This window comes from Pelophylax lessonae (assembly GCF_965119305.1).
Source record: "Pelophylax lessonae genome assembly, chromosome: 4".
In the NCBI taxonomy this organism is placed as follows: Eukaryota; Metazoa; Chordata; class Amphibia; order Anura; family Ranidae; genus Pelophylax; species Pelophylax lessonae.
Genome location: NC_138771.1, coordinates 82,605,869 through 82,633,601, shown reverse-complemented (window position 1 = coordinate 82,633,601; position 27,733 = coordinate 82,605,869). Strand labels below are relative to the sequence as shown.

The 27,733-nt window shown below is 38.0% G+C and overlaps 1 protein-coding gene across 2 annotated transcripts in view; it reads right to left on the bottom strand.

The window, feature by feature from the left end:
* FBN1 (fibrillin 1) overlaps window positions 1-27,733 on the bottom strand; it is a 398,720-nt gene that overhangs the window by 93,927 nt on the left and 277,060 nt on the right. The window contains exons 19-31 of one of the 2 annotated variants that reach the window (XM_082254921.1): window positions 26,982-27,107; window positions 25,302-25,421; window positions 23,371-23,508; window positions 21,406-21,456; window positions 18,514-18,639; window positions 17,247-17,471; window positions 16,010-16,135; window positions 15,800-15,928; window positions 13,720-13,845; window positions 11,951-12,076; window positions 11,625-11,747; window positions 6,703-6,828; window positions 3,604-3,729 (exon numbers count right to left, since the gene is read on the bottom strand). In XM_082254921.1, coding sequence (XP_082111047.1) covers window positions 3,604-3,729; window positions 6,703-6,828; window positions 11,625-11,747; window positions 11,951-12,076; window positions 13,720-13,845; window positions 15,800-15,928; window positions 16,010-16,135; window positions 17,247-17,471; window positions 18,514-18,639; window positions 21,406-21,456; window positions 23,371-23,508; window positions 25,302-25,421; window positions 26,982-27,107 — 1,668 coding nt within the window. The remainder of the gene's footprint in view (window positions 1-3,603; window positions 3,730-6,702; window positions 6,829-11,624; window positions 11,748-11,950; window positions 12,077-13,719; window positions 13,846-15,799; window positions 15,929-16,009; window positions 16,136-17,246; window positions 17,472-18,513; window positions 18,640-21,405; window positions 21,457-23,370; window positions 23,509-25,301; window positions 25,422-26,981; window positions 27,108-27,733) is intronic. The other variant, XM_082254922.1, reaches the window with a different exon arrangement.

The window sequence follows — 27,733 nt, the reverse complement described above, 5'->3', positions numbered from 1 at the left end:
ATAATTATATAATCTTTACTTTTAAAAAGGAGTTTAGAATGGGATCTCTTCTGTACTGCTGATGATTGTTCTTCATGGCCTATTTGTACCCATTCATAACACCTCGTTCTGTAGATGGGTTCTCCTCTACATATTTCCTGTACAATGTGACATTATTTTTACATGGAGCTTCACTCTCCATTCCTTCTGGCAATTGTGTATAGGTTGGACATCAGTGGCTCACATAAGGCAAACTGCATCAGGCTCCTATATGATGCAGTTCAGTAGTTCAGGTGTAGAATCCAATTCTGGTATCTCCAGGTAAATATACCCCCATGTCCAGAAATAGGGTTCCAGTGAAGCGTCTGTCCAGCATTACCTGCACCTCTCAGCTGATAAGCAGCAACTCTAGAATCTGGGTAGGAGGAACAGATGTACGCATAGATAACAATTGTAAAAAAGTATTCCCCAACAAGTTCTCACACAGTCCAGCTGATCCTTGATGTAGGGATATAAAAACCATTTATTGAGGGATTGGTGATTTGATATGTGGTTTAGTTTACTGTGTTAAAGGATGTTTATTATAATTGAAAGCTATTCTTCCCAAGGAAAATTTTATTCATGCTAAAATTGGCACAGCAAGTACATTTTAGATTGATCTCCTTCCTGTCAGTTACCCAAGTATAAACTCCCTGGGAACAATTTTGTTGAGTGAGATTCAACTGAGCATAAAGTTTGCTAGTCTGTAAGTCAGCAAGAAAACAGAAAGAAAAGCTGTGTAAATGCTCACAAACAGTAATTTACAACCATCACGCTTACCCGGTGATGAGTGTCGTGAGTGCACAGCTCTATTTGGTTATCTACTTATACATTGGAGCACTTGGTTGATCTACCTATCTTTGTTCATGCCCTAACAGCACAAGAAATAGCTGACTGTGCACGTTGTATTTAGATTTGAGGGTTTTTGTGCTCACAATCTTTGAATAACACAACGTAAAAGTACTTATTTTGATTGCTACAGGCAGAGGGAGCACTGTACAGCCTGTGAGCAAAAGATTGTCTGAACTCCCATTTGCATTCTAACCAGAAGGCAAAAACCATCTGTGTGGGATGGGAATGCACAGCATAATAATGGGTGGATACTAAAAGCGATTAAAGAAAATAAAACATGTTTACTTGTTATAATGGAAACAGTCCACAATGACAAGGGAGTTCAAATATTTAGCCAAACTCTAAATGAAGCCCAAAGGACATATCAGTAAGAAACTTTTGGGCATCGTTTGTTATATCTTTACATTCCACCTAACCTAAAGATCAATTACTATTTTATTCATTAGCAAATTCTAAACAGTAACTACTGAACATTTTGCAGGAATGGACCAAGAAAAACGAATTCAATAGCATTACAAAAACAAATTCAATCTAAAACTTTAGTAAATGTTTTAAGTGGGGGAGCAAGGCAAGGGCCAGCAGCACTGTACAATTCCCTCAAAGCCATTTATAGGAATGACCATGCAGTACAGGCCAGCTTTCTTTGACCCTGCAGCAGGTTCCAAAGAACTGGAAGAGCCAGAACATGCTACTGCTGGGTACTGCCTCCCGTAGATGGGTAAATCTTTACTGATTGAAGGAAATGTCTTTCTCATTAGTGGCTTAATGACCACAATCGTATTTTAGGCAAATTCAGGTAGCATATACAAATGTATCTGAGCATGAACAGGTAAGTATATTAATGTTTGAATAGTCAGATCTACAGGTAAAACAGTTGGATCTAGGCCCTAAAGCTGAACTCCAGGTATCTTAATTGCATATTTACATTGGTCCAACTTGGTTTTATAGTTCAATCTGATAGCCGTGCAGGTGCGTGTCCCTGAATGCAGACTGTCTGCATGGTTATCAAATCAGGAACAGCAACTGTGTCCATGCAGCTACTGTGTCCCAAAAGACGTAAATGTTAATGCCTGCAGGCAGATGCATGGAAAACCTATGCAAACACGGTCCATTGCACGGACATACATTTAAATACACCCATGTGAACAAGGGCTTAGTGTTGCAATATGGAAATAAACATTCCAAGCAATTTTTTTTTCAAAATAGAAGCACTGAGAAAACTATTCTGTGCTTCCACATACCTTTGTTTTGTGAAAATTGTAGATGAAGTTCTGGAGTTCATCGATCTGTGAGCACACAGGCTTTATTATTTTTACAGTGCTCATAGGTCACACCCTGATTTGGCAGTCTGTATACACAGGTCAGTTTTGCAGCTGCATTTTTTTTGTGTGTATTTATACATACAGCCTTGTTCACACTTGCACCCGGGGACAGGTAAAATAAACAGTGAAGCTGTGCTTTTACCACCCACTGACAGACTATCTTAAGCTACAACAGCGACTGGAACAAGTGGTACACATGGCATAGGCTCAAATTATACCCCATGTCACATTTAGTGGGGCAGTACCACTATCAAACCTGACCTATTAAAGTGAATGGAACCTTGCCACAACCACCCTGCACCTGCATGTAATGAACATGGTTGTGGTATAGGCTTTTCAGGGTTAAAATAGGCAGCGAGGAAGCAACATATCAACTCCCAGCTGCCTGCCAACTGCCCTCTGGAATGTGATCCTATCGCAAATCACTTTTAAGAGGGGCTGCAGGTGTAAAGGAGCCCTTAGTTGTTGCCTAGAGCTTTTGCTTCCCTAAATTCATATAAAAAACATGGGAAATACAGCAAAGACCTTCTACCAAAACACAGAGACATACCATCAGAGAAAATAACTGACTGCATCAATGTAAAAAGTTGTATTAAATGCAGCTACACACTACAATGTGTATGACAGTTTATGCTCATCATCTGGATCATAGCTGTTTAATCTCTACACACAAAAAACTCACAAAGAATCAGTCTATGATTCTCAGTCTGACTGCTGCCAAAAACGCTCTATGTTTCCATGCCTCATGTAGAATTTACAAAATAAAAGTTGAGCATAGGCACTCCTCTTTTTCAGCATGCCAGGGAAGATTGATTATTTGCACATTGGTGCTTATCCTAGCTTCTGGCCTGATACAAAAGCTTCATTTAAGTTTACCTAACAGATTCCTCCATCCTCGCTAAACAGCATGAATGGACACATCTCCTGCTGGGGCTTTTGTATATTGACAGCCAATCCTGCCAGCTGTCAAAATACCCAAACTGTGCCTGCATCTGATTGGTTGCGGGCATGTTTGGCCAACAATTTTTCTAACCGACTCCTTCAATTTTTCAAGTATGTTGGGGCAGGAGGTGGCCAACAGGGCAACCAACTTTGTGAATTACAGCTGGTTCTTGAGGAACACTTAATGTATGGCCAGGTTAGGGGGAGTTGGGGAGCCAAAATACTGAAACCATGCAGATCGATGTAAAAGTGAACATTGGTACATTTCACACACGGAGTATAATATTTAGATACATATCTAGAATATATAGCTGGCTAACATTTCTACCTCTAACTACTTTGAGTATCTATGTCCCAGATTCCATCATATTATCTGAAGGTAAAATGTAACCATGTCGGCCAAATATTACATCCTTTTTTTGTATTAAAGATCTTCTTTAAAACCAAGGTGATACATTCGGTTAGTTACCTGTGCATCCAGTTTGTCCTTTCTTTCCAGAATACCCAGGATTGCAGTGGCAGATGAATGAGCCTTTTGTGTTCTCACAGCTTCCACTCAGACAGATGTTATCATGGAGATCACACTCATCAACATCTGAAACACAATAGATTTGTCATGCCGGCTGGAAAGTGGTAAATAATACACTGTAAACATCTGTATACAGCACAGACTTCTATAGACAGGAGAGGACACAACTTCACAAGCCTTTTAGTGATAGGTCTTTCTGAGATCACATTTATGTCTATAACGTTAACTAAATGTCTGTCATAAAGGCTTGCCAACCCCCTGCTGCTAACTCCCTTTAACAGTAAAACAAATAATGAGCCTAGGGTAAAACAACAAAATGTAGTATACTATCTTTGAAAGGGTACTGTGTTTTTCTTAAATGACTTTGTCACTTTATCAAAGGGAATAATTTAGGCCCTTGTTCACACGGGGCATATCAATGTGTAGCCCATGCGAGGGCTGTGTTTACCTGCATGGGGATGCACATGTGTGCCATACACCCCCTTGCAGGCAGTTCTGTTGATGTCAGTGGCTGAACGGACATGGCTGCTGCTCCCAATATAACATCCATGTGGTTGCGGGTGCACGGCCCAGAATTCAGAGACACGTAACCACACCCACACATGTCATATTGAGAGCAGCAGCTGTGTAGGTGCATTTGCTTCATCCCAGTTGGCATCAATGGAACTGCCTGCATGGGGATGCACTGAACTCCTGTGTATCCCCGTGTGGGTAAACACGGCCATTGCATGTGGTACTCATTGATACACCCAATGTGAACAAGGCCTTACTAAAGGCAATTAGGGTCTGCACTTTGCAAGAGGATTTTCCCTTAACTTGGAGAATATGGAAAAAATTCAGTTTGCAAAGAACACCCAAACACGTGCAAGCGGAAAACAAAAAACAGTATTATTACTTGCACGTGATTGGATGATTGAAGTCATCAGAGTTTCACCTCATTCAGGCTCTTGGGAAAATCCCTTGCAAAGTGCCTATTTGCCTTTAGTAAAGCAATCCAAAGTGTCTTTACTTATCTCTCCTGCAGTGTTCTCTTGTCCCTCCATATATAATGTAATGAGTGGAGATCAGCAGGAGGAACAACTGACTGCTGCAGGGGACCCAGGAGATCAATATTTCCGGAAGAGTGGGTCTCAGATATGTATAAATTTAACATGCTTTGTAACCTGTATGCACATTTTACTCCTTAGCAAGTTAGTCACACTCGTTTTTTATTTTATTTTTAAGTAAAATGTTAATTTGCACATTCCATAGTGCACCTCATAGGTACAAAGAGGAAGGCACAAAATGAGGTACAAAGGGGAAGGCGCAAAAAGGCACATTATTTAGATGTTCAAAGCACATTGTAAACTAAAACAGCACAATACACATTAAACATCAGTGTACAAACAGTTACATAGGTTCAGGAATCGCAATCACTATGTGAGGAGACATACAAGTGCACCATAATGGTTTACCCTATGATGGTTCAGTTGCTTTAGTAAATCAGCTCCAGGGTATCTTCAGTCATATCAGCAGATTAATAGACTTAAATTAAGGGAAAAGAATAGGACAGCACAACTAATGTGTTAGATAGTCATGTGAGTCTCGCGCTATCTAGAGGATAAAATCTGTATATAAAACACCCCTTAAAGCTGCGTATACCCGTTCTGTGAGCCAGACAGTGTATAAACAAGTTAAGAAGGGGGGAGGGTATCGCGCTTCAGGGAAGACTTAAATGATTCTTATTCACAGCTTCACTGCGGACCTTAATTTCCGCGTCTGACGTCACTTCCGGTATACCGCCCTACGCGTTACGCCACTTCCGGTCACGTGGCTTCTTATTGTTTTATTTTTTTTAGGTCACCTTTTAAGTGTGTAGGTTTATGATTTTTTATTGACTTTGCACACCATCATAGAGATAATTTATTCTGATTTAATATCACTATATATTTTACACTATTGAATGAGAATCATTTAAGTCTTCCCTGAAGCGTGATACCCTCCCCCCCTTCTTAACAACTAATGTGTTGCAGAAAGCCTGCAAATGTAATGAACAGACGTGGCTGCCTCAGGTACATGTGATTGAAAACTATTATTAAAAAGTTTAAAGAATAGGAGACATTGGTAGAATAATTATTCTAAAGTGGAGTTCCGGGAATTTTTTTCATACATACCACAAGTCTAATAGATTTTCTGCCATCCACTCTTCTAATAAGTTACCTCTAAGGATGATTACCTCAGGCCTGCATAACTGCTGTTTACTGTAAAACTCAGCTTCAGCGATAACGCTTCCTACAGCCCATGCTTTTCTTCTGGTGCTGTGACTGAGAGTTCCAGACCTCATACAGCGAAGGGACCCTGTCATTCACCTCTTCTTTTCCTCTACTATTGCCCATTTACAAAATGCCTTGTTATTTTGTAAAGAATACAAGACATTTTGTGAGTGGACAATACAGGGGCAGGTAAACAACGGGATCTATCCTTGTCTATTCACTGAATGCCTTATATTCTGTGAACAGAATAAAGGTGTTTTGTGAATGTGCAAAGGGGAAGGAAGGGGAGGGTGAGCACCAGGACCCCTTCACTGTTCGAAAGCCGTAACTCTCAACCACAGTGCCAGGAGAAGAGTGTGGGCTGTAGAATCCAGCATCAATAAAGCTATCATTTGTACAGTAAACAGCAGCAATCCAGACTTAGGATAGTAGTCAGTAAAGGTCATTTTTTTAAATGTAGTGTGTAAAAAAATATATATATTTCTGCTTTAATATAAGCACTATTACATATACTTTATCTATTAAGAACATGTTGATTTCCTTTAAAAAATAACTGATCCTTTCAATGTGTATATACAGTAGTTCAAAGCACATATTAACAAAACACATAATTTGCTAATGTAATACACCTTCTATCACAGTAAACAGTTCTCCAGGTTTCAACTAAACATACAGAGCGTGCCTTGAATCTATCATAGAACTGCAAGAATACATACTGTCTACAAACAACTAATCTATGTACTGTTTGCTCTAATCATATTGACGCATAGCTAAAACTGTAAATTACCTAGACAGGTCTTCATATCAACAGATGCCATGTAACCATCGAAGCAGAGGCAACGGTACTCTCCAGGTATGTTTGTGCACTGGCCTCCGTCACAAATATTGGGGTTTGTTTCACACTCATCAATATCTAAAACAGAGAAACAGGTAGAAGAAAACTCAATTACTATAATACAGTACTTCAATTACTAATTAGACATTTCTGCAAGTGGGACACATAAAAATACAAAAACAAAAATGATAAGCAGATGGAGACAATTGTGAGATTTAATAAAAAGGCGGGGGGCTGACCAGCGCTATGGAGTAATGTAAAATTATAAATATATACAGGTGTAGAAAGCTGCCACCAACCAATTGGGAGATTTATTCAAACTGGGGATGAAAAATCTGGTGCATCGCTGCATAGAAACCAATCAGCTTCCAGGTTAGATTGTTAAAGCTAATCAAACAAGCTGAAATTAAAGGCTGCCATGCACAGCTGCACCAGATTCTGAGTGCTCCAGTTTTAGTAAATCTCCCCTAATATTTAGTATTTTTAATGATTCTGGGGCAGGTATTGCTTCAGCTTTTACTTCAGGTTGACAAAGTTGTAAACTAAACAAAAAAGTAAAGTGCACATAAAAGGGCTTTGCACAGAAGAAACAAAACAAAATGGATTTTCCAGCATGCTTACCAGCTAGCAAGAAAAAATACGCTGTCTAATCATTTACAATAAATGTGGAAGCCTTACTGACAAACTGTTGTCAAAGCCCCTCTGTGAAATGTGGTCCCTAAATCAAATCTATGAGAGGCTTCATCTTGGAGCATACTGTATATAGCAATGGCTAAATTAAGAGCTGGTATGTCTGGAGGCTGTCCTTTCTTTCATAAAGGTGCAAGGAAACACCTAAAACCTAGCATAGCCCAATGGCAGCTGAATGCATTTGATGTGTTCCCAAGGGAAACAAAAATGGTAACCGCACCAATTTCTAAATAACTTTTAGAGTTGTAAACCATCTGGGTTTGCGGAACATGTGTCACCTAGCAAAAGAGTAAAGGTCTTAGAAACCTTACTCCATCTTTGAAAGCCACTTGATTTTTAAAATGTAGGTGAAAATCCCCTTTAAAAAATATCTGTGTTTAATATTCATAGAAAATCCCCCGAGTCAGTACTGACTTCTCCACTATGCACTGCAGTGTTGAAGATCAGATTATATAAAAAATGTCCTGTCTTGCATGTGGTCAGACCGAGAAACCATTCGGGACCTGTTTTGTTCTAGCTTCAGCATTCCATTCCAAATAGAGAAAAGTTTGTCAGTATTTGCACAATAAATCTATGTTCTTGTAAATAGACTATTATGTAGATGGCTTTATCTTGGCGAGAAACCGACTGACTGCTTCACCCCTTACCAAAGTGGGTCACCCAATGGTTTAATTAAGTAAAGGTCTAGAAAAAGTTTTCTTTCCTTTGCTGAGTAATAGCATAGTTATGCCATAACATTTAATTAGGATCTTATCGGTTTTAGGGCTTTAGACCAAGTCTTATGAAATTCTGTCTCTCACTTTTTGATAGTGCTAAACCACTGACTAAACAACTGGGTGGCATTTGTTGCTTGTACTATTCATTTCTTGTTTGCTAAGATTAGTACCACGATAATGTCTGGTTAGGATATTCTTTAAATTTAGGATCTGCTATAGAGCTGCTTCCTAAACCCATCCTTACAGTGAAATTCCAGGCACCACCTAACTAATTTTAAAAATGCTCGCTTTTACTCCTAACACCTATTCAGAATAACTTGTGTAAAAAAGATCTGCTTACTTAATTTCAACCCACTCTGGTCCGGTCATGTTATCTCCCCTGTGTCAGCCAGTGCTGGCTGCAGGGGAGAGGAGGGAGTGCTTGACAACAGCGGGAATGCCTGGCAGCAGTGGCATCACCCAAAGCCTTTAATGACCCATCTCTTGTCAGTGCTCTCTCCTCTTTCCTGCAGCTGAGTTGGCTGATGCAGGGGACAGCATGTGACCAGAGTGGCCTGAAAATAGGTAAGTATACAGCTCTTTCTTATACAGGTTTGTCAACACAGGAGGGGGAAGGAAGCATTTTTAAGATTAGTTAGGTCGTGCCTGAAATTCCATTTTAAATCCTACCAACAGTTAACCTTTTGTGAAAATAAGACCACAATGCGAGGTTACCTATAGAACATACTCTGTTAGTGGGACTACAGGACAGGCTTAGAAAACACTATTTTTTTTCCACCCATGTCCCATTGGGAAGATCTCACTTTCTTTTCCTGTCCAACAGCCAAAGCAGGAAGTGAGGGGAAATCCCTCCAAAGTGAGGGAATCCCGGGTCGTCACTACAGTCACTATTGCTAGTTTCCCATTGGAAGATTTCTCCTCTATTGCTGTTCTAGTGGCAACACAAAATTTTGGATTTTCTTCGATGTCAGTACTGATGGTAAACAGGACAGGAGGGAGCGTGAATCTTCCCAACAGGGGCACAGACAGCAGTGATAAAACCTGAAAGGTGTTTTAATTGCTCTCTCTAATCTATCCAAAACTAAAAAAAGTTTTGTCTTTTGAGTCTATTTATAGATAAAACATCACAGAACAGTAGGCACATCCTCAGACAGCTATAGTTACCATACACCCGTCACATATGAGTGTTTGTGTGGAATGTCTGGCATCTGCTCCCCTACTATCGTTAATCTAACATCAAAAACATTGGGAATACACATGGGTACTGACACAACAACAATGTTAATGCCTAGTTTAATAAAAAATGAATACATTTACTGATCACTAGATTCAAATAAGTGGAATAAAGAATCCCCTTTGTAAACCACAATAAAAACATATCTGTAATTCAAAGTCTTGTACCTGTTAATCAATTGATACAGAAAGTTTGAAATTAAAGTGGTCCACCTAAACCACTTATTTTTATCCCTAGAGCAACTTAATGGCCAATAGGGCAGAGAAAATCCAGGGCAATTCTGGTATGGGCTGTGCCCCCAAGATTTTAGCCATGCCCCTTCAGGCTGCTTGGTGCACTAAACTCTTCCTCCCTGCACTCCTACACAGGTCTCCCCCAGATACAGCCTGCTCTGCACACTTCTCTGGAGCCCCAGCACAAAGCCGGCTGCTGCAAATGCACTATTGTTCCCAGGCTATTTTCTGTAACTGTGGGATGTTGCTCTGCTCATAAGCTATGGGCAGTTTAGGGAGGAAGAGATTTTGCCAGTAGTGCCAGTGTCTACTATGAACATCAAGGACCAGTGGCATCCATGATGTAGCGATAGAGAGATTCAAAAGTAGTTATTCCATTCTCTGTAGAGAAAAAAACAGGAAGGGGGGCAGTGGGGAAAGAGTGACTGAACTTTAATTAAAAAAAAGGGGGGATGGGGGGGCCGCAAGGGGGCTTGACTTTGGACAAACAAAAAACAGAAGGGGAAGGGGGTGTAAGGAAGGCTGGGCTTTATAGAAACAAAGAACAGGGGATATATGGTGGGCCCTGAGTATGGCTGGATTTTGGAGAGACAAAAAGCTGGCTGGGGGGGGGGCTTTGGAGAGAGAAAAAACTGAGGTGGGGGGTGTGATGGGCTTTAGAGGACAAAAAATATTGTGGCGGAGGTTGACTTTAGAGATACAAAAAAATGAAGGGGGGCGGTTGGATGCTGGACTTTAAAGTGGCTGGGGGGCTGAACTTTGGAGGGACAAAAGAAGAGGGGTGGGGCTGGACTTTGGAGAGACAAAAAACAGGGGGGGAGCAGGGTTTTGGAAAGACAACCAAAAAAAAGGGGGGTGGGAGGGGCTTGACTTTGGAGAAACAAAAAAATAATGCAAGGGGCTGGACTTTGGAGAGACAAAAACTTTCTTTGTTCAGCTAATGTTACTAGTTCATTGTCTTTGTCAGATTACATTGCCAGTTTGTTATAAATATATATTTTTTTATTCTGCAGTCAATGCTGCCCCTGACTTAGATGGTAGTACAAGCTCCCAGCCCAATGGTTCTCAGCCCGAGAATGCACTGGAGATCCCATGCACCAGTTGGCAGTATGCCCCCCCCCCAACTTTTAGCCCTGCGATAGAGGAGCATGCTGGTGACTGGCTCTCGTAACAATTCCCTTTTTCGTTTTTCTTTTTTCATTTGTATGATGTTCTAGCACAATGGTCAAGAGTATACTTTCATATTGTGACAATAACTCAATACAGTTTCATATTACGCTAACCTAGTGTCTTATTGGTAAACCTTGTATATTACATAACCTATAAAAAGATTGATTTAAAAAAATAAATAAAAATAATACATTCTACTGAGGACCTCAACCCCAATACCTACTACCGCCTCTCCCCCTTTTTTCCCCTGGTTCTACTACCGGTATGTTTTTACTGTTTGATATGTTCATGTAGAGTATGTCTCACCCAAGCGGTTAGCTGTTCAATGCGTAACTTTGAATATACCTTTGTAAACTTTAAGGGAAGCATTAAACTGTACCTGAAATAGTTTAATAAAAATGTATTAAAGGGAAAAAAAGGTGACACCTTTATTGGCTAACTTGGGCTATCAAAGATGCTATTTGGACCGCTAGGTTCCTTCTTTAAGCTTTGCACAATTATTGAAACCCTGAAGAGGGAACTAACAGTTCAGCAAATAAGTAAGCAAATGAACAGTATCAAAAACAGTAAAAAAAAACTGTAGTAAGATATGTGTTTATGTATAAAGGTATCTAAAAAGGGTAAGAATGTTTTTCTTTAAAAAAAAAAGTTTAAGAATGTAAAGGGTACTGGATGTATTCACAGCCCTTCCCCTCCCCTCCTCTAATATACAGTATATACTGCACTTGGATTTGACTGACTTTCTGTAGATTAGTCAATGATAACCCAGTTCTGCAGTAAACAATGACATGCTTAGTTCTTTATTTATGGTTGATATGAGATCAGACTTACCTGTACAGGTCCTGTGGTCTGGCATTAGAGCAAAACCTTCGATGCAACTGCATTCATAACTTCCTTGGGAGTTTGTACAATTTGTGTCACATCCGCCATTGAAAATTTCACACTCATCAATATCTACAAAGTTAAACAATGTACTAATTAAACACAGAGACGAAAATCAACAGTTGAATATCTTACATATTCTGGGTATGAACATATGGCAAAATATGATCTTTACCATAAATAATGAAAATAATGACAGATATTTTAATTACTATCATATAGAACATCTTTAACTTCTTATCTTTTCTATAATAGTATCATAAGAAAAGACTTACCAACACACGAGAGTCTATCATCTGATGGCTTGTATCCAGGTTCACAAGTACATTGGTATCTTCCAATTAGGTTTATACATCGCCCATGTCTGCACAAGTCAGTGCTAAGCTCACACTCATTGATATCTACAGAGAGAGCGAGATCAAAGATGAATGTCTGAATTTAGAATCTTTGCATGATAGGCACTGTTACTAGCAGACAAACAGCAATTATTACAACTACCTGAGAATATGTTGTGAATTGTTTCTAGGTCATAGCAAACTATGAACATGATGCTTTTAATGACCATTCAGATTTCAGCCACTATTTTAAGGGTAATGCAGTTTTAGGTCAATTAGATTTAAATTCACGTTTTATTAAATTATGAAAATGTTTTATTATATGCATTTTATTCGTTAGTAGCGATAAAATATATGTCTAAATTCTGTTGGCAACATGATATATTTTCTTGAGGTGTGTGTAGGTGTCTAAAACAGTAAAGATTTTTTTCTTTTTTACTAAAGCTGGTCATACACCTGTGGAATTTAATTCAAACGTTTGTTCAATTTTCTAATGGTTAGTAAAATCAATGTTAGTTTTCCATAATAAAGACTAGGCTATTCAAAGGAGCAGGATGCAGAATTTTTCTTGAACAAACAAAATTCTGCATATTACATATTGCATTGAAAAACTTAAGTTCTTTCGGGATTCCATTCCAATACCAGGTTTGGATGAAAATGTAAGGGCTTTCAAATTACATTCATTGACTCAACGATGGCAATTAAGAATGTTCTGAATGATTTTTCCAAAAATGTTCAAGTGAAAATCTAACCAGCTATGGCCAGCAAAAGTGTACAAAGTGCCTGGATTGACCAGTTGAGCTTGTAAATTATCAGTAATAAAAAAAACAAAAAAACGAAGGGAATGCATAATGGGTGAACAAGGGAGGCGCGATGGAAAGGGCTAATAGTAGGTTAGGGGAATGGGAAGTCACTTACCAGATGGGTGGAATTGAAATCCAGGAGGGGCTTCAGAGTGGACAGGTAGGGGTGGAGGACTGGACATGAGTTTGAAATCATCTGATAAAGAAGTAACTTCCCACCCACCTACCTGGCATTATTTCAGGTTGGTTCAAGGTTCAGATGTCATAGTAGCCTGGCAGTTGGGGTCTTTGGAGGCATTACAAATGGCAGTGCTAATATATGCTGGGGAACCTTCTTTAGTTGGGACATTGAGGTCTCTGAGGCTAGTTGGGATATTGTCCCTGAGCTGGGACCTAATATATACGTGGTTCCACAGATACAAACAGGATATGGGTTTTAATGCCTCCAAAGATCTGCACCCTATACTTTGTTTCTGCTGTAAAGGAATGTTTGTTACATTTTGCTTATATGTTAATACAAGACTGCTAGGGCAAATTTTCAATCCAAAAGTTTGTGTGGGCTGGTTGTTATCAGCCGAAGACGTTTGGTTGGCCTAACATTTGGTTTTAAAGTTTTGGAGACATATGCTCTAGCCTAGACCTGTGTTTGAAGCAAAACATGGCTAACACAGATGGCAGCAATTCTCAGATACCAATTAAAAAGAATTTAAATGTTAGCCATCTTTGGTACAGTGTAATTAATAAAAAGGTTAGGAATGATGATACTGCTACTGTGCACAATCTTGTTTGCACAATTCTTTGTACAAAGTTATACAGTACTTAATTCAGTCTAAATATAATTGTATTAGATTTACATGGGCAGAAAGGGCAATGCCATAGATTAGAATGGATATGTCAATAACATACCTAAGCAAGCCGTTCCATCAGGTGTGACCTCATGCCCATCAGGACATTCACATTTAAAACTTCCCTCTGTGTTGAGGCAGTTACCACCACGACACAGGAGTGGATTCCGCTGGCATTCATCAATATCTGAAATACAGATGTTTCAGGTCATGTAATTACCAAAGGACAACAATATAATAAACTGGTGTATGAAAACAGAATATAATAAAGAAATCAAATAGTGACAGGAATGTAACAGAGCAAGTATACACCATCCTTTATCATACCAAGCTCACATTCTCATGATAACGCAATACAGGATATGAAAAGAGGGAGCATTTGTCTACCTCAATATCTGCAAAAAGAAGTAACTTTTATCTTTTTGTCTAGGACAACATTATCCATGCAATTATGATAACAGTACACATCTATATAAGAAAAGCAATAGGTAATTACACAAGGCCAGGTTTGTGTTGAGCCCACATTTGCGGTTCCGCAAACTGCTGAACAAACTGACCATAATTAGGTAGTTAGTCTGCCCGAATCCTCTGCTTCTAGAATGTATATAAAGCAGTGAGTGATCCAGAGAAAGGTCATGAACCAAATCTGGTCATGACCATATCCCCTGCACTGTGTTTACATTGCCACAGTGCCTGAGATTCTGTCATTTTTGGCAAGAGTTTGTTGTGGTGGCAGGGAAGCATAATTCCTTGGCGGGTCCTCATGATTGATAGTGGATTTACATACTGTAGCTGGGTGATTTCACTGATAATGGACCTACATTGTTTACAATTTTTTTGGCAATAATGGACATTTTCAGTGTGGATGTCTGTATTTGCTTCTGACATTGCATTGGGAACCCTGTTTGCATTCTCTTGGCAGGACAGATATTTAAAATTACATTTTAAAGAGACTTTCAGATTCATATAAGTCCCCCCGCCTTCCCCCACCAACATCCACATCCCTTTTGGAGGACAGGATGCAGGGAAGAGAACCTTGTCCCTCAACATGGAGAGAAGGTACCTTACAAGGCTTCACTGCTCCCCATTACAAGGAACCCTCTTAATGTTGAATGGCATGTGTCCTCCCATTCTTAGCCACACAACCACCCAAGCTGCATGCCTAGTAAAAAGTTCTAGTATGAATTTTTAGGGAAACCCTAAGTAATTTTTTCTTTAAAGTATGTACTGTCACCAGGGGGGGGGGGGGGGCTTGAACAGGGAAGGGAGCCTTTCTTTTTTGCAAAGCACCTTGACCCAATGTTGAGAGACAAGAGCCTACAAGAAGTCCACAACAGGATTTGGGGGTTTTGTTAGGGGGACTAATCTGGAAGTCCCCCTTTACAATAAGGACTTTAAGGAATATATGTACTTTTACAATTTTCTTGTTTTTGTAAATGTATCTTTTAAAGATCTGTCTGGCGCAATGTCACAGTTCTGCTAAAAATCGCCATTACTAGTAAAAATAAATAAATAAATAAAAATGACATAAATATTTCCCCTAGTTTGCTGACGCGATAACTTTTGTGCAAACCAAGCAAAATAAGCTTATTTGGATTTTATTTTACCAAAAATATGTAGCAGAATACAAATTGTCCAAAAATGATGAAAAAATTTGATTTTTAAATTTTTTTTTGGGGGGGGGGGGATGTTATCTAGCAGAAAGTAAAAAATATTGTTTATATAGTCACTTTTTTTTTTAGTTTATAGCACAAAAAATAAAAATTGCACAGGTGATTAAATACCCCCAAAAGAAAGCTCTATTTGTGGCAAAAAAGGACATCAATTTTATTTGGGTACAGCGTCACACTGCCGCACAATTTTCCGTTAAAGTAACGCAATGCCGAATTGCAAAAAATGGCCTGGTCATTAAGGGGGCAAATCCTTCCAGTCCAGAAGTGGTTAATAAAAGTAAAAAATTTTCAAGTGTCAAAAAAAAAAAAAAAGAAAGAGTAAAAAAATGCACTGAAACACATTAAAAACACATAAAAAATGCATACAAAAAATGTGTGTAAATGTGTACACAAAAAGTCATCCAGAAGGTCGCTATGTTTTTTTCTTATCTTACCTAAATAATTGCACAGAAATAAATCACCACCTACCCATGCAGTTCTTCATCATCATGAATCCACTCTCGTATCCTTCAAAGCAGTCACACTCAAAGTCTCCTGGTGTGTTGATGCAGTTGCCTTGTCCACACAAATCTGGTGATATCCTGCATTCATCAATATCTAGAAAGACCAGAAAAGGTTACAATCAGCAACAAGCACATCATGTTTAAGACCCACTGCATGATATATATTAACATTTACCTGTGCAGTTCCTTTCTTCTGCATCCAGAGCGAAGCCATTGTCACATCGACACTTGAAGCTACCAATAGTGTTTCTGCATTTTCCATATTTGCATAAGCTTGGGATCATCTTGCACTCATTAATATCTGCAAGAAATGGAAAAATTATAATAGAAACTTTTTAAAATATCTATGGTTAGATTACAACTTACTTTAACACAAGCTTACAGAAATCAGAATGTAGGAAAGGTGTGTCATATTGAAGATAAAATTCCTAAGTCAGTCACAATCAAGAATGTAATTTACCATATTTATTTAAAAAAACTATGAAAAATCATTTGTATTTTGTCAACTGTCAATGGAAATGCTGAAAACAGCAGCAGTGAATGGCGATGTGTGTGTGTGCGTGTTGTGCACATATACAAAAAGAGCACTGATTAATGGCATACATTGAGAGGCTTCAACTTGATCAAACTAATAAATTGACTGCCACTGGTTTAAACTAATGAAATACAGTATACTGGTACAGTTTGAGATTTTACTAAAACTGTAAAGTGCAAATTCTGCTGCAGCTTTGCATGGTAGCCAATCATCTTCTAATGTCAGCTTGTTCAATTAGGTTTTTGTCAAAAACCTGGAAGTTGATTGGTTGCTATGCAGAGCTGCACCATACTTTGCACTCTCCAGCTATAGTAAATCAACCCCAATGACAAGTGGGCACGGCTTAAGGGCCTGCGACATGGAATTGTGGCCGCCATTTTTTTTAATTAAAAAAAAATTAAACACTTTAGGTGCTTATAGCTTTAAGGCCTCGAGTTGACCTGTCACGGGGATTTGAGGCGGGAAACACGTTTTTGAATCCCCTCATGTGTACTGGGGTGCTATAAAAGGAATTTTCACATTTGTCCATGTTCGGCTGGGCGAGCTTCCCTGTCGTGGCACCATTTATGTGATTTTGTCACCCTTGGATCAAGGGGGGACTCTGCCTAGTGAATTTCAGTTTTTATCGCTCGTGTTCTATGACTAAGTGATTTTGTAGTTTTAATATTTATATATTTTAATTTCTATTTATGTTTTTTAATAAAGTTGAATTTCATGAATTTTAAACCAATAAAGGTGCCACGGTCATTTCAAATACCAACTTGTTGTATGTCTGTTTTATTTATTCAATATTTAAGCCTGGTTATGTGAGTTTGAATGTGTGACCTACAATCTCATGTATTTCTGCCACATACACAAAGTGACTTAACAGTGTTACCTTTTGAGAAAACTTTTCCTGGTGTTATTTCTTTAGAAGCAAAGCCAGGTCCTCTTGGACAAATGGTCTCAAATTCTGTGGTTCCTTTCGGGGGACACGACTCACAGTCAAAGCCCCAGGCAGCCCCAACAGAACAGCAACAGGCATCCATTCGGTGGCGTCCAGCAATAGGAGCAGAGCACTCTTCATCCTCGTGCTTTAGGTAGCAAGTCTCCAATCGGATGTCTGATAAAACAATACAACCACATTTCAAAAATTCTTTCTCATTTCCCTAGTAGGTGGATTATAGTGTGAACCCTTCTAATTGCTAATCAATTACACTTTTGTGAAACAATATCATTCATATTTAAAGTATAAATTGCAAAGCAAAAATAAATACATAAATAAATACATAAATTGCAAAGCAAAGCATGCAAAATGTTGTGGACTGAACAAAATGTTTTGGGGTTGTGATAGGAAACAAGAGCACATAGTGAGAACCTGGCAAACGCTAGGAGAACCTACATACAAATGTCCTTAGGGTAAATTATACTTGTCCAGCACTGCAGGGCCAAGCATTTATACTACAGCATGCAAAACACGACTGTAAACCTATTGTAAATATATTTTTCTCTATACTATGCAGTAAAGTAAGTCCATAAATGAATGTTTCAATAATTGTTACATAAAAAGTAAGACTTATTCTAACAGCTGATTCGCAAAATACACCGTATTATCTGAGCAAGGTATCTCTCTATATTTATCTACTTCTATTGGTTAATTACTCATATAGTAATGATTAACAAAATCACTAATTAGCTTATTATCATTCTTCAATTTTTTTGCATGAATATCTGTCTAATCTGCATAGAATCACCCAATTCTCCAATCTAGGTAATCAATCATGACTGACTAAATATATGACTCTGTGCAATCTATATGCAAATATTCAGGTGCTTGCACTTACAATAATTTTAAAAAATTATAAATAAAATTAGTTTGTGCAATCTATATGCACATATTCAGGAGAATAAAAAACTTGCAGTTGACTGGTTTGCTTGCTATGTAAATTGTAAATTGATCACGAGATACAAATTGCAAATCCACCAACTATCTTCAGTGTCAATAAAATTCTATTATAACTGATCTTTCATTTTACATACAGTATGTAATCCAAACTCCGGTATCATTCTTTGAAACATATCCACTAGGAAACCCTTAAAAAATGTTAAACAAACAAATGATTCTGAAGGAGATGATTAATTTGAGAAAATAAGTGATATATTACCAAGACATGCGCGTCCAGAAGCATCAAGCGTCATCCCATTGGGGCATTCGCAAGTAAAGGATCCCATTGTGTTAACACATCGAGAGTTGATGCACAATCCAGGAAACACCTTACATTCATCAACATCTGCATCCAAAACAAATGCATCTTTCATTTTTTAAACAATGCAAACAATTACAAATTTTTCAAGAGCTCTCCAAGTAAGGGTGTGGAGTAATTCCCAATAGGCGTATAACTCATCACTGAAAACTAAAGGGCCAAAAAAATGTTTATCTAGAAGACTATGTAAGGTACATACCAGCATTCAGAAATGTATGAGTAAAGCTTGTGTTTGGATAGGCTTTAAAAGGAAAAAAAATCTACTGGGTTCCGCTGTTTGTAGTTTTAGGTTTGGGAACCGTGTCCAAATTGTATTTTATTTGGCTTACTAAGAGTAAACCTTGAAAACTGTAAATAGAAAAATGATTTTTTCTCTATCTTCAGTTCAGATAGGTTTTCTCATGTAGTTAATATGAATATTACAGGTTGTTCCTTTAAACATTATATTGTGCAATTTAAGTGAACTTTTGGTGTTATTCGGGATGGCAGAGAAGATTTCTGCTTTGTTAGGACATGGATAATGGGAGCCAGACAGTACACATGATTACATAATTTTCTTTTGGAAAAGGGCATTAACACATAGCTGACAATTCCACAAGCCTGCAGAGTTTTAATTAAGAGTGAGAATAGAATGGGACCACCCTTTTTTATTGGTGTTGACATTGGCTAGAACATATCAAGGCGTGTTAAGCTTTGTCATGGTGAACACAAAACAAGACCAAAAGCCAAAGTGTTTGGTCATAGGGAGTAAACCCTCTGAAGCACAAAACAAGGTCTCTGGGGATCTGACATCAGGGCAAAGCTATCTTCCCCATAGGTCAGTGGAAGTATTCAGTAGATCATCATGCTAAGTCTTCCAAGCCTGTGGGCCACCTGTCAGTGTGTTAGGGGCAAAATATCATGACTAAAATAATACAGGACTAGCACACAGAAGTTACTAGGCACACACACTGTCATTTTAACTATTTAGCCACTGCAACCTCACATTGAAAAAAGGAGGTCAAATCAGCTTGTGCATACATCAGGAATATTTTAAATGACATATGAAAATGTATTAATGTTGGATTTGATATTGATACACAACTTGTAGTACAATAATCAATACTTTAAAAGAGTCCATGTTTTTAAGTAGGACCTATACTACATATAAGCCCAATGTTTTGTCAATAACCTTCCTAAGATGGAAAAATAAAGAGAAAAGGAAAAGCTCTAATATCTTTCCTGGACAAACACTGCTTTTAGCTTCCTGACCACGGCACAGAATAAAACAAAAATTATATGACATGATATCTGCCCAAGGGAAGGATGGATCAGTCAGAACTCTGATCCTTACCTTCGGCAGAGATCGCATGGCCAAATGTCCAGGTACTAAATATGTATCTAAATATGTATTAAATGGGCATCTTTTTAGTCCTTAGGAGGGACTGTTATTTCATAACACCATTAACACCTAGTTGTCATTAAAATCTGATTCACAATTTAGATAAGAATGATATGTGTAACCTAACAGCAGAAAACCAATTAACTAATTTTACCCAGGAGCACTAAATAAATATTTTACAACACTGTGCTACCTGTTCATAAATAATATAACAAAACTCATTGACCAATACTAGAAAGATACAAAATGCATTATGATTAATAAAAAAGTGCTTAAATGTAATAAATAAATAAACAAACTATGCACTGCGTAAAGTTCATACAATAAAGTTCATATTCCAGTGTTTAGAAATATTGGGGTTGAGTTACTAAAGGCAAATAGATTGCGCACTTAGCAAAGTGCAGTTGCACTCTGCAAGAGCAGTTGCTCCAGAGTTTAGTAGATGAGCAGAAGCTCAGCTGACTTCCATCATCCAATCATGTGCAAGCAAAAATTCTGTTTTTTTTTTTCTTACATGTGATTGGGCATTCTTTGCAAAGTGTAGATTAACCATATTTACTAAGCTCTGGAGCAACTGCACTTTGCAAAGTGCACAGTCGATGTGTCTTTAGTAAATCAACCCCATTGTGTCTTTAATTTAACACAATACAGGTGCTCCGAAGGTACTCAAGGATCCCTCTTCAATAGAATCTCACTCACTTTCTGGTAAACACATTGGCAAACCAAGCTCAATTAAACTCTCCTCTTTGGTATCATCTTGCAACTCTCTCAAAGGTAAATATTTAAAAAAGCCTTAATTCCTCCTCGGGTAAGTTCAGAAAAAAGAACACCACTATAGTGTGAATACCTATTTGAAAAGTGGGTTTTATTAGAACAATACTAGCTGCTCACATATGCGTCAGCTATGAGAGCATTACAATCCCGAATGCAAAGCCCACCAAACTGGCCATGCCCCAACACATTTCGCCCATCACAGGCTTTGTCAAGAGGAATTGGTCAATGATTTTTGATATATTGTTTATGAACAGGTAGCACAGTGTTGTACACTTCTTATTAATTGACGCTGAGTAGAATTGGTATATTTGTTTTCTACTGTTATACACATATCATTGCAAGGGTTTTTACAGCAGCAAATTGATTTATTAAAATATGATTTAAATAATATTCACATTTATTTATTTAAATAACATTCACATATCTTTATTTAAACTATATTCACATATAACTACTTTAATAATAGTTACATAGTTACATAGTTAGTGAGGTTGAAAAAAGACATCAGTCCATCCAGTTCAACCTATGATGTGTGTGTGTGTGTTTGCTTTTAACCGTACATTGTATACCCCTGTATGTTGTGTATGTTAATGGCACACAGTGGGGTTTCAATCCTATTTCAGTTTATATAAGAATACCTTCACAAACTGTGCCTCTTGATCTTGCAAAACCTTTAGCACAGACAGGATCTGTGGAAACAAAACATGTAATTAAGAATCTAAGAAATAATGGAAATATAGGTGAAAGAAGCTACATATTAATAAATGGAATCTTATTCTGCTTTTAACTAACATTTTTTTTCAGTTTTATTTTTTTCCCAGATTTTAGCTTAAGGAGAAGTTCCACCTATTTGTTTACGTTGGCTCCATTCTTAATTTAGGTTTCTGGTGTCTAGTGGGATAATTTTCCTCCACCCTGCTTGTTGTCACCAGTCAACATGTTCTCCAAGTATTTTATGAAGAGTACAGTACAAGTTACTTTCATCTAAAGGGAGAAATAATTTATTTGAAACATCACATACATCTAACTGTATACTTCTAGATAACTGAAATGTTATTCTAATTCTAGATTTAAAGTAGAACTATTTTTTTTCAATTTGGATAGAGTAAGGGAGGTTTATAACCCCTGTCAGATTTCTTTTTTCCACCATCTTGTCCCATTTCTGAGATTTTCCTTCACTTCCTGTCCTATAGCCAAACAGGAAGTGAGAGGAAATCCCTGCAAATTAAGGGAATCCATTGGGGCCCCTCAAGTCATCAGAACTAGTGTGCCCATTGGAAGATTTCCACTCTAGTACTTTTTTTGGAACAACCCAAAATTTGGGATTTTCTTTTACTTTCAGTTTCAACAATAAGGGTAATCAGGACAAATAGAGAGAATGAATATCCATACCAGGGGCACAGACAGCAATAAAAACTGACAGGGGTTTTAAGCCCTCCCTACTCTATCCAAGTTTTGCCTTTAGTTATACTTTTACTAATTCTGCAACATGTGGTTATTAATGTAACTGCATCCAAACTTTCTTTTTATTTTAGTAGACTGGAGAAAGGTTTGATTCTTTGCCAGATTTTTATTTCTTTTTTTTTCCAAACAGTGAGTTTATTGAAAACTTTAGTGCAGTACAATTAAAATAGCTCAGTAAAAGAGAAACTGAACAAGTACAACAATACACACAGTGTACAGTAAATAAAGATTGGGGAGGGCAACAGCCAAAATGCAGGTATACAGAGTACAACCGGTTAGTGCTAGTCAATATAGGTCGGTAGTGGTGCATGAAGATAAACAAAGACAGAACCCATGTAAGGCGGGCAGTGTTCAGAACAAACTTATACATTAGTGTCTGGACAACTCATCCATCCCAAATTTTATCGAACTTGCCGGGACATCCCCTGTGTTTATAGAGCAATTTGTGAAAGGGAATATTGGTATTCACCTCACGTATCCACCTAGCCAAGGCTGGGAGATCAGATTTTTATTTCTATCAGTTTCTCTTTTAGAGAAATACCCCTACACTTCTTGACACTAATCTCCCAGATATAGCTCTAACCCTTTTCAGTCTAGAAAATAATATAGATTAAATTCCATTTTGCCAAAACGCTGTACAGTTTTGTTGTGACAGCAGATAAGCTTGGGTTTATTTCAAACCAAAGTTCGACAAATCCCAGAAGTAGCCTGCCATTGCCAGGCCAATGAGCTGCCGGCAGCGGATTCCCTGCCCTGCAGCTGTATGTGCACAAAGGGATGCTCATGACATTGTTAACCTAATATGGTCATAAGCGCCTCCACCCCTTTGTGTGCGTGCATCTGCAGGGTGGGGAATCCCCTGCACACAGCTCATTGACCTGGAAATGGCAGCTTACTCCCAGGATTTGCCGAACTTGGGTTTGGACCGAATCCAAGCTCATCATTTTTTGTGACATGAAAACTGTAGCATGTTGTTGAAAAGTTACTGCCAGTTCCCTTTATCTCTATATTATTCAGCTATAAAACCATTCTGTGACCTGAATGTTGAGTGGCTGTATTGGGCAACAACATGCTGACTTAAAAATAAGTAAAAAAAAGTAAAAGCAGTCAAAAGTCAGGTGGTAAGAGCACAGAAGTACCTGGTTCACAGGGTAGACAAGGACTTCCCCAGGCAGCGCCCAATGTAGAACAGCACTGTGATCGTAAAGTCGCCCCATTGATGTTGACTTCACATCTTCCATTCACTATATCTTTCCAGCATGTACCTTTAACAGTTTCTGTGTAATACAAAAATAGAAAAAAATCACTGATTAACAAATTTACATTTTACATAAGGTTAATCTTTCCATATTGTTCAATACATTAGCTTGTGGAAAATAAAAATGAATGTAAACCCTAAATATATTTTCAGTATGTTTGTCATCATATTTTATGGCTTTCTTGAACAAATCATTTTTGTAATTTTTTTTTTACCTGAACATCCTGCCAGTAACAGCATTTCCTGTCGCAGAATGACCATGTTAGGTCACTGCCCTAAAATTAGCAGCAGCAATGCCTGCCTGCCACAAACACTCCTGCATTTGGCCTATTTATGAGGTCAGGAGGAGACATGAACAGACCTGATAGGCAGTCCAGCATCCAAATAAAGAAGCTTGCACTGCAGGCTGGCAACGGTACTGCTAAATGTAAGGCAGTGGCTTAGCATTGTCAGCCTAAAAGAGGATCTCAAAATAAAGAACTTTGCAACAGATTCACTAAAAAAAAAAAAAAAAAAAATGACCTTAAAGAGTAACTGCGATCTATGTACATTGCAAGGATTTTAACAAACTTTGTCGCAGATTGCTACCTTTTGTTATTCTGAAGAAATCACTGTGTGGTTGTCGGTGCCCTTGTGGAAAGTGAATCTGTATGGGAGTGGTTTCATAATTATCAATCAGCTACTGCATCTGCAGGGCTCTAATGGGGAACTTTGCAGGGTCTGCACATTCTGTGTACAGAACCCCTCCAGGTAGCCATATTGTATTGTATTTTACAGACAATTACAGTGCTGCAGATTGAAAAGGAAAGGTAATTTTCAATAACATTTAATTACACTATGACTTGTGTCACAATTGTGCCACAAGTGCTATATTAATATTCATTTATTTATTTTTCCCTACGAAAGTGGAGTTACCCTTTAAGAATGACGTAACACATACTGAAAATCTGAATTAAGGCTTATTTTGACTCATGGTTATTGGGGGGGGGGGGGGTGTTAAAAATGCACGGTTTAGCCCCCACCCATCTTCCCCCACCGTAAGCTGCAAAGGCAGTGAATGGGGGAGTCACTTACTGTGGTCGGGATGCTTCATGCCCACAGTAGAAAGATTCCCTCATGTCGCAATTGGGGGCCAGTAAGCCCACCAAACATGGCCCATTTAAGTGAATCAGGAAGCACCACAAATGCCCTGCAACCAAGTGCATTGCACATGGGGAGCACTGTGTTGGTGCAACAAATATGGGTTTAAAACAGGAGAAAAAGAGGAGTCATATTATCTCCTCACCATTCGTCAAGATACGCTCAGATTGCTTTTCAGAGGAGTGGTGGTTTAGACACTAGTCTAAACTTAGCTTTCTAAACTTAGCTTAAAGCTGGCCATAGAAGGATCAAAATTTTATTGGTTCAGCAGGAACCAGCCAAGTTCGATCCATTTGTGGTCGTTCCTGCTCAACAGAAGTCAATCTAAAGATCGACTTTTGTCAAACGGGAACATTGGAAATGTTTACATTTATCAGCAACTGCACTGCTGATCAATATATTCTGACATAGGAGGAGTCCCCGCTGTCAGAATACAAGAGCACAGTAGAGAGGATACCTCCATCCAACATGCTTCTGTGGATGGAGGATTCTCTTTGTTTATTTTTGATTAGTTCGCTAGCTGATTGAAAAAAAAAAAAAAGAAAAATAACCAATCTTTGGGCAGCCTTTGGGACTTACATTCATTTTGACTATTTGTCACTTTTTGAACATACCTAACTTTTAAAATAAATATATAATGTTATTCCCACTAGTCAATGAATATCTAGTTACCAATGCAAATTGTCTTGGTTGTATCCAATGTACTTCCAGGAGGGCATTCGCAGACAAAGGATCCTGGGATATTTTTGCATGCCCCATTGATACAGGGATTGGACTCACACTCATCAATATCTGAAAAGAAAAATAGAAAGAGACTTAGTTTTATTTTATTAGGATATTGACCACAAATATCTTAACTACAGTAGAACATTAAAGTAAAACTAAAAGTTCCTCTATGACAGTGTAAGGAAGTACCAAATCCAGTTGCTGTGTAATTCTCAAGCCACTTCTCATAAAGTAGAAAAAACAATCCTTCTTTATTTGTGTCGGCAGTGCTGCCAATCCTGAAAGCAGTGAGCCGGACTAGGTGCAGCCAGGTGCCTATTAACAAACTATAGGCTTGTGAGTTATCAGTGACAATGCTGATAGCCATGCCCTCTGCAACATTTTCTCCATCTGACAAATGAACCTGTTTCGACGGGTACGTGAATTTTCACTTTGACCTTTCATGCGTTGAAGAAGGTGCAAGGCCAATGGAAACACCATGCTAATCCAAAGTAGAAAAAAAGGCCAGCAGTCCAAAAATAACAGATCTCACAATGTTCATAAGTCCAGGTATGGGAGTTATCCTCAGTGTACTACCCCTCCTCCTTCTCTCCCCTTCTGACCCCCATTCCCTTCACATTCGCTCCTTGTTCTTTCCTTTGCCTCTGTACACTATCTTTCAATCCCCTACATGAGTGTTGCCATACATGCTGGTTTTATGGCTCTTGACTCTTACATATGCATACACACTTGATTTGCGTAATACTGTTCTCTTGTAAAACTCAAGACATATCATGTTCTAATTGGTTAAATAACCTTTTTCTTGAATGGACATGACTTGTCTGTCAAAAAATAAAAAATTAAATATCTCAAGTCTTGACTGAGATCACGGTTGAACATCACAATATAGCTTTTGACGAAAGTGTATTACCACCAACATTTCAGAGACAGCATGGTCCCTTTTCTCAAGGTGACAGGCAATATGCATGTAGACCAAACACATACAGTATATATACCAATGACTGAATCTGTCACAAGCGCTGAAAATCTTGGTGTTTGGTGAACGAATCTCTTTATGAATTCCAATGAATATATCTACACAATATTGACTTTAAATTTATAAAAGTTAAAATGACTATTTCTCATTTTTTTCTTCCCATTAGAAACAAATAGGTACCTATAATTTTGCAATTTTTATTTACAGTAAAGCTACTCTGTGTAGTTAGCTACTACTTTTCTGCAATATCCACTGATACCTATTTTACTGATAATTTTGCCAATTATAAAATAGGAAAGTAACCCCCATATGGGTGACCTTTTGTTTTTTTGCATTTACTCTGAGCTTATTTAGAAAAACATGTCCAGTGGTTGTGTTTACCGCATAAAAAAAATTGCAACTAATTTTTGGATTAATTATTATGGACATGATTTATTATTTTATATATTTAGAAAATACTTCAGGTTATTGATACTTCAGTGAATGGTAATAAATCTGAAGTTATACATAGTAAAGTCCATCTTATTCTGAGTTACCAAACTTTGCAAAAGGAATGAGAATATACTTAAGATTATTTACCAGCCCACAAACAATGGCCAACTCTTGTAATAGTGGACATATTTTACAAGGTTTTCGGGAAATTGAGTTACCTTCACAAGTTTTGAGATCAGGTTTATAGACGAAGCCTTTAGGACAGGTGCAGGTAAAGCTTCCGGGAGTGTTCCGACATTGTCCGTTGTCACATAGCAGTCTGTTTAGTGCACATTCATCAACATCTGAAAAAGAAACCAGGACAAATAGATTGGACAAGATACAAATAGTTTAGAGGGCAGAGCACTATTTTGTCACCTTACTTGTTTGAAATCTGCCCAAAAATATTCTTAAATTCATCCCAATTAATTTGATTGACAATACAGAAGAATATTCATATCATCCTATTCATCTGCATATGAGTCAGGACCACAAGATCAGGATCAGGACACTGTGTTGTTTACTATGTTATTAAGATACCTTTATATTATTCCTTAGAGGGATCCCAATTAAATCTTAGAATTATATATATATATATATATATATATATATATATATATATATTTTTTTTTTTTTTTTTTTGGTGCTTGATTATGACCAAACTCTGTATTCAAATATGCTGACCTACATTCCCAAATTTCAATAATCCTCTTACTGCTTTTATCTGCATAAGGTCTAGGCAGTCATTGTCAACCAGGTTTCTGTGGCACCCAAGGGTTCCTCCAGAGGTCGCTAGGGGTTCCTTGAGCTGTGGCTGACTAACCTCCCTCTTGATGATGCCTGTATAATGCCAGGTTAATCACCACTTGGTATACCCAGCAGTATAATACCAAAGATTTTTTTAGCTGTCTGCAAGCGTGACATTCTGACT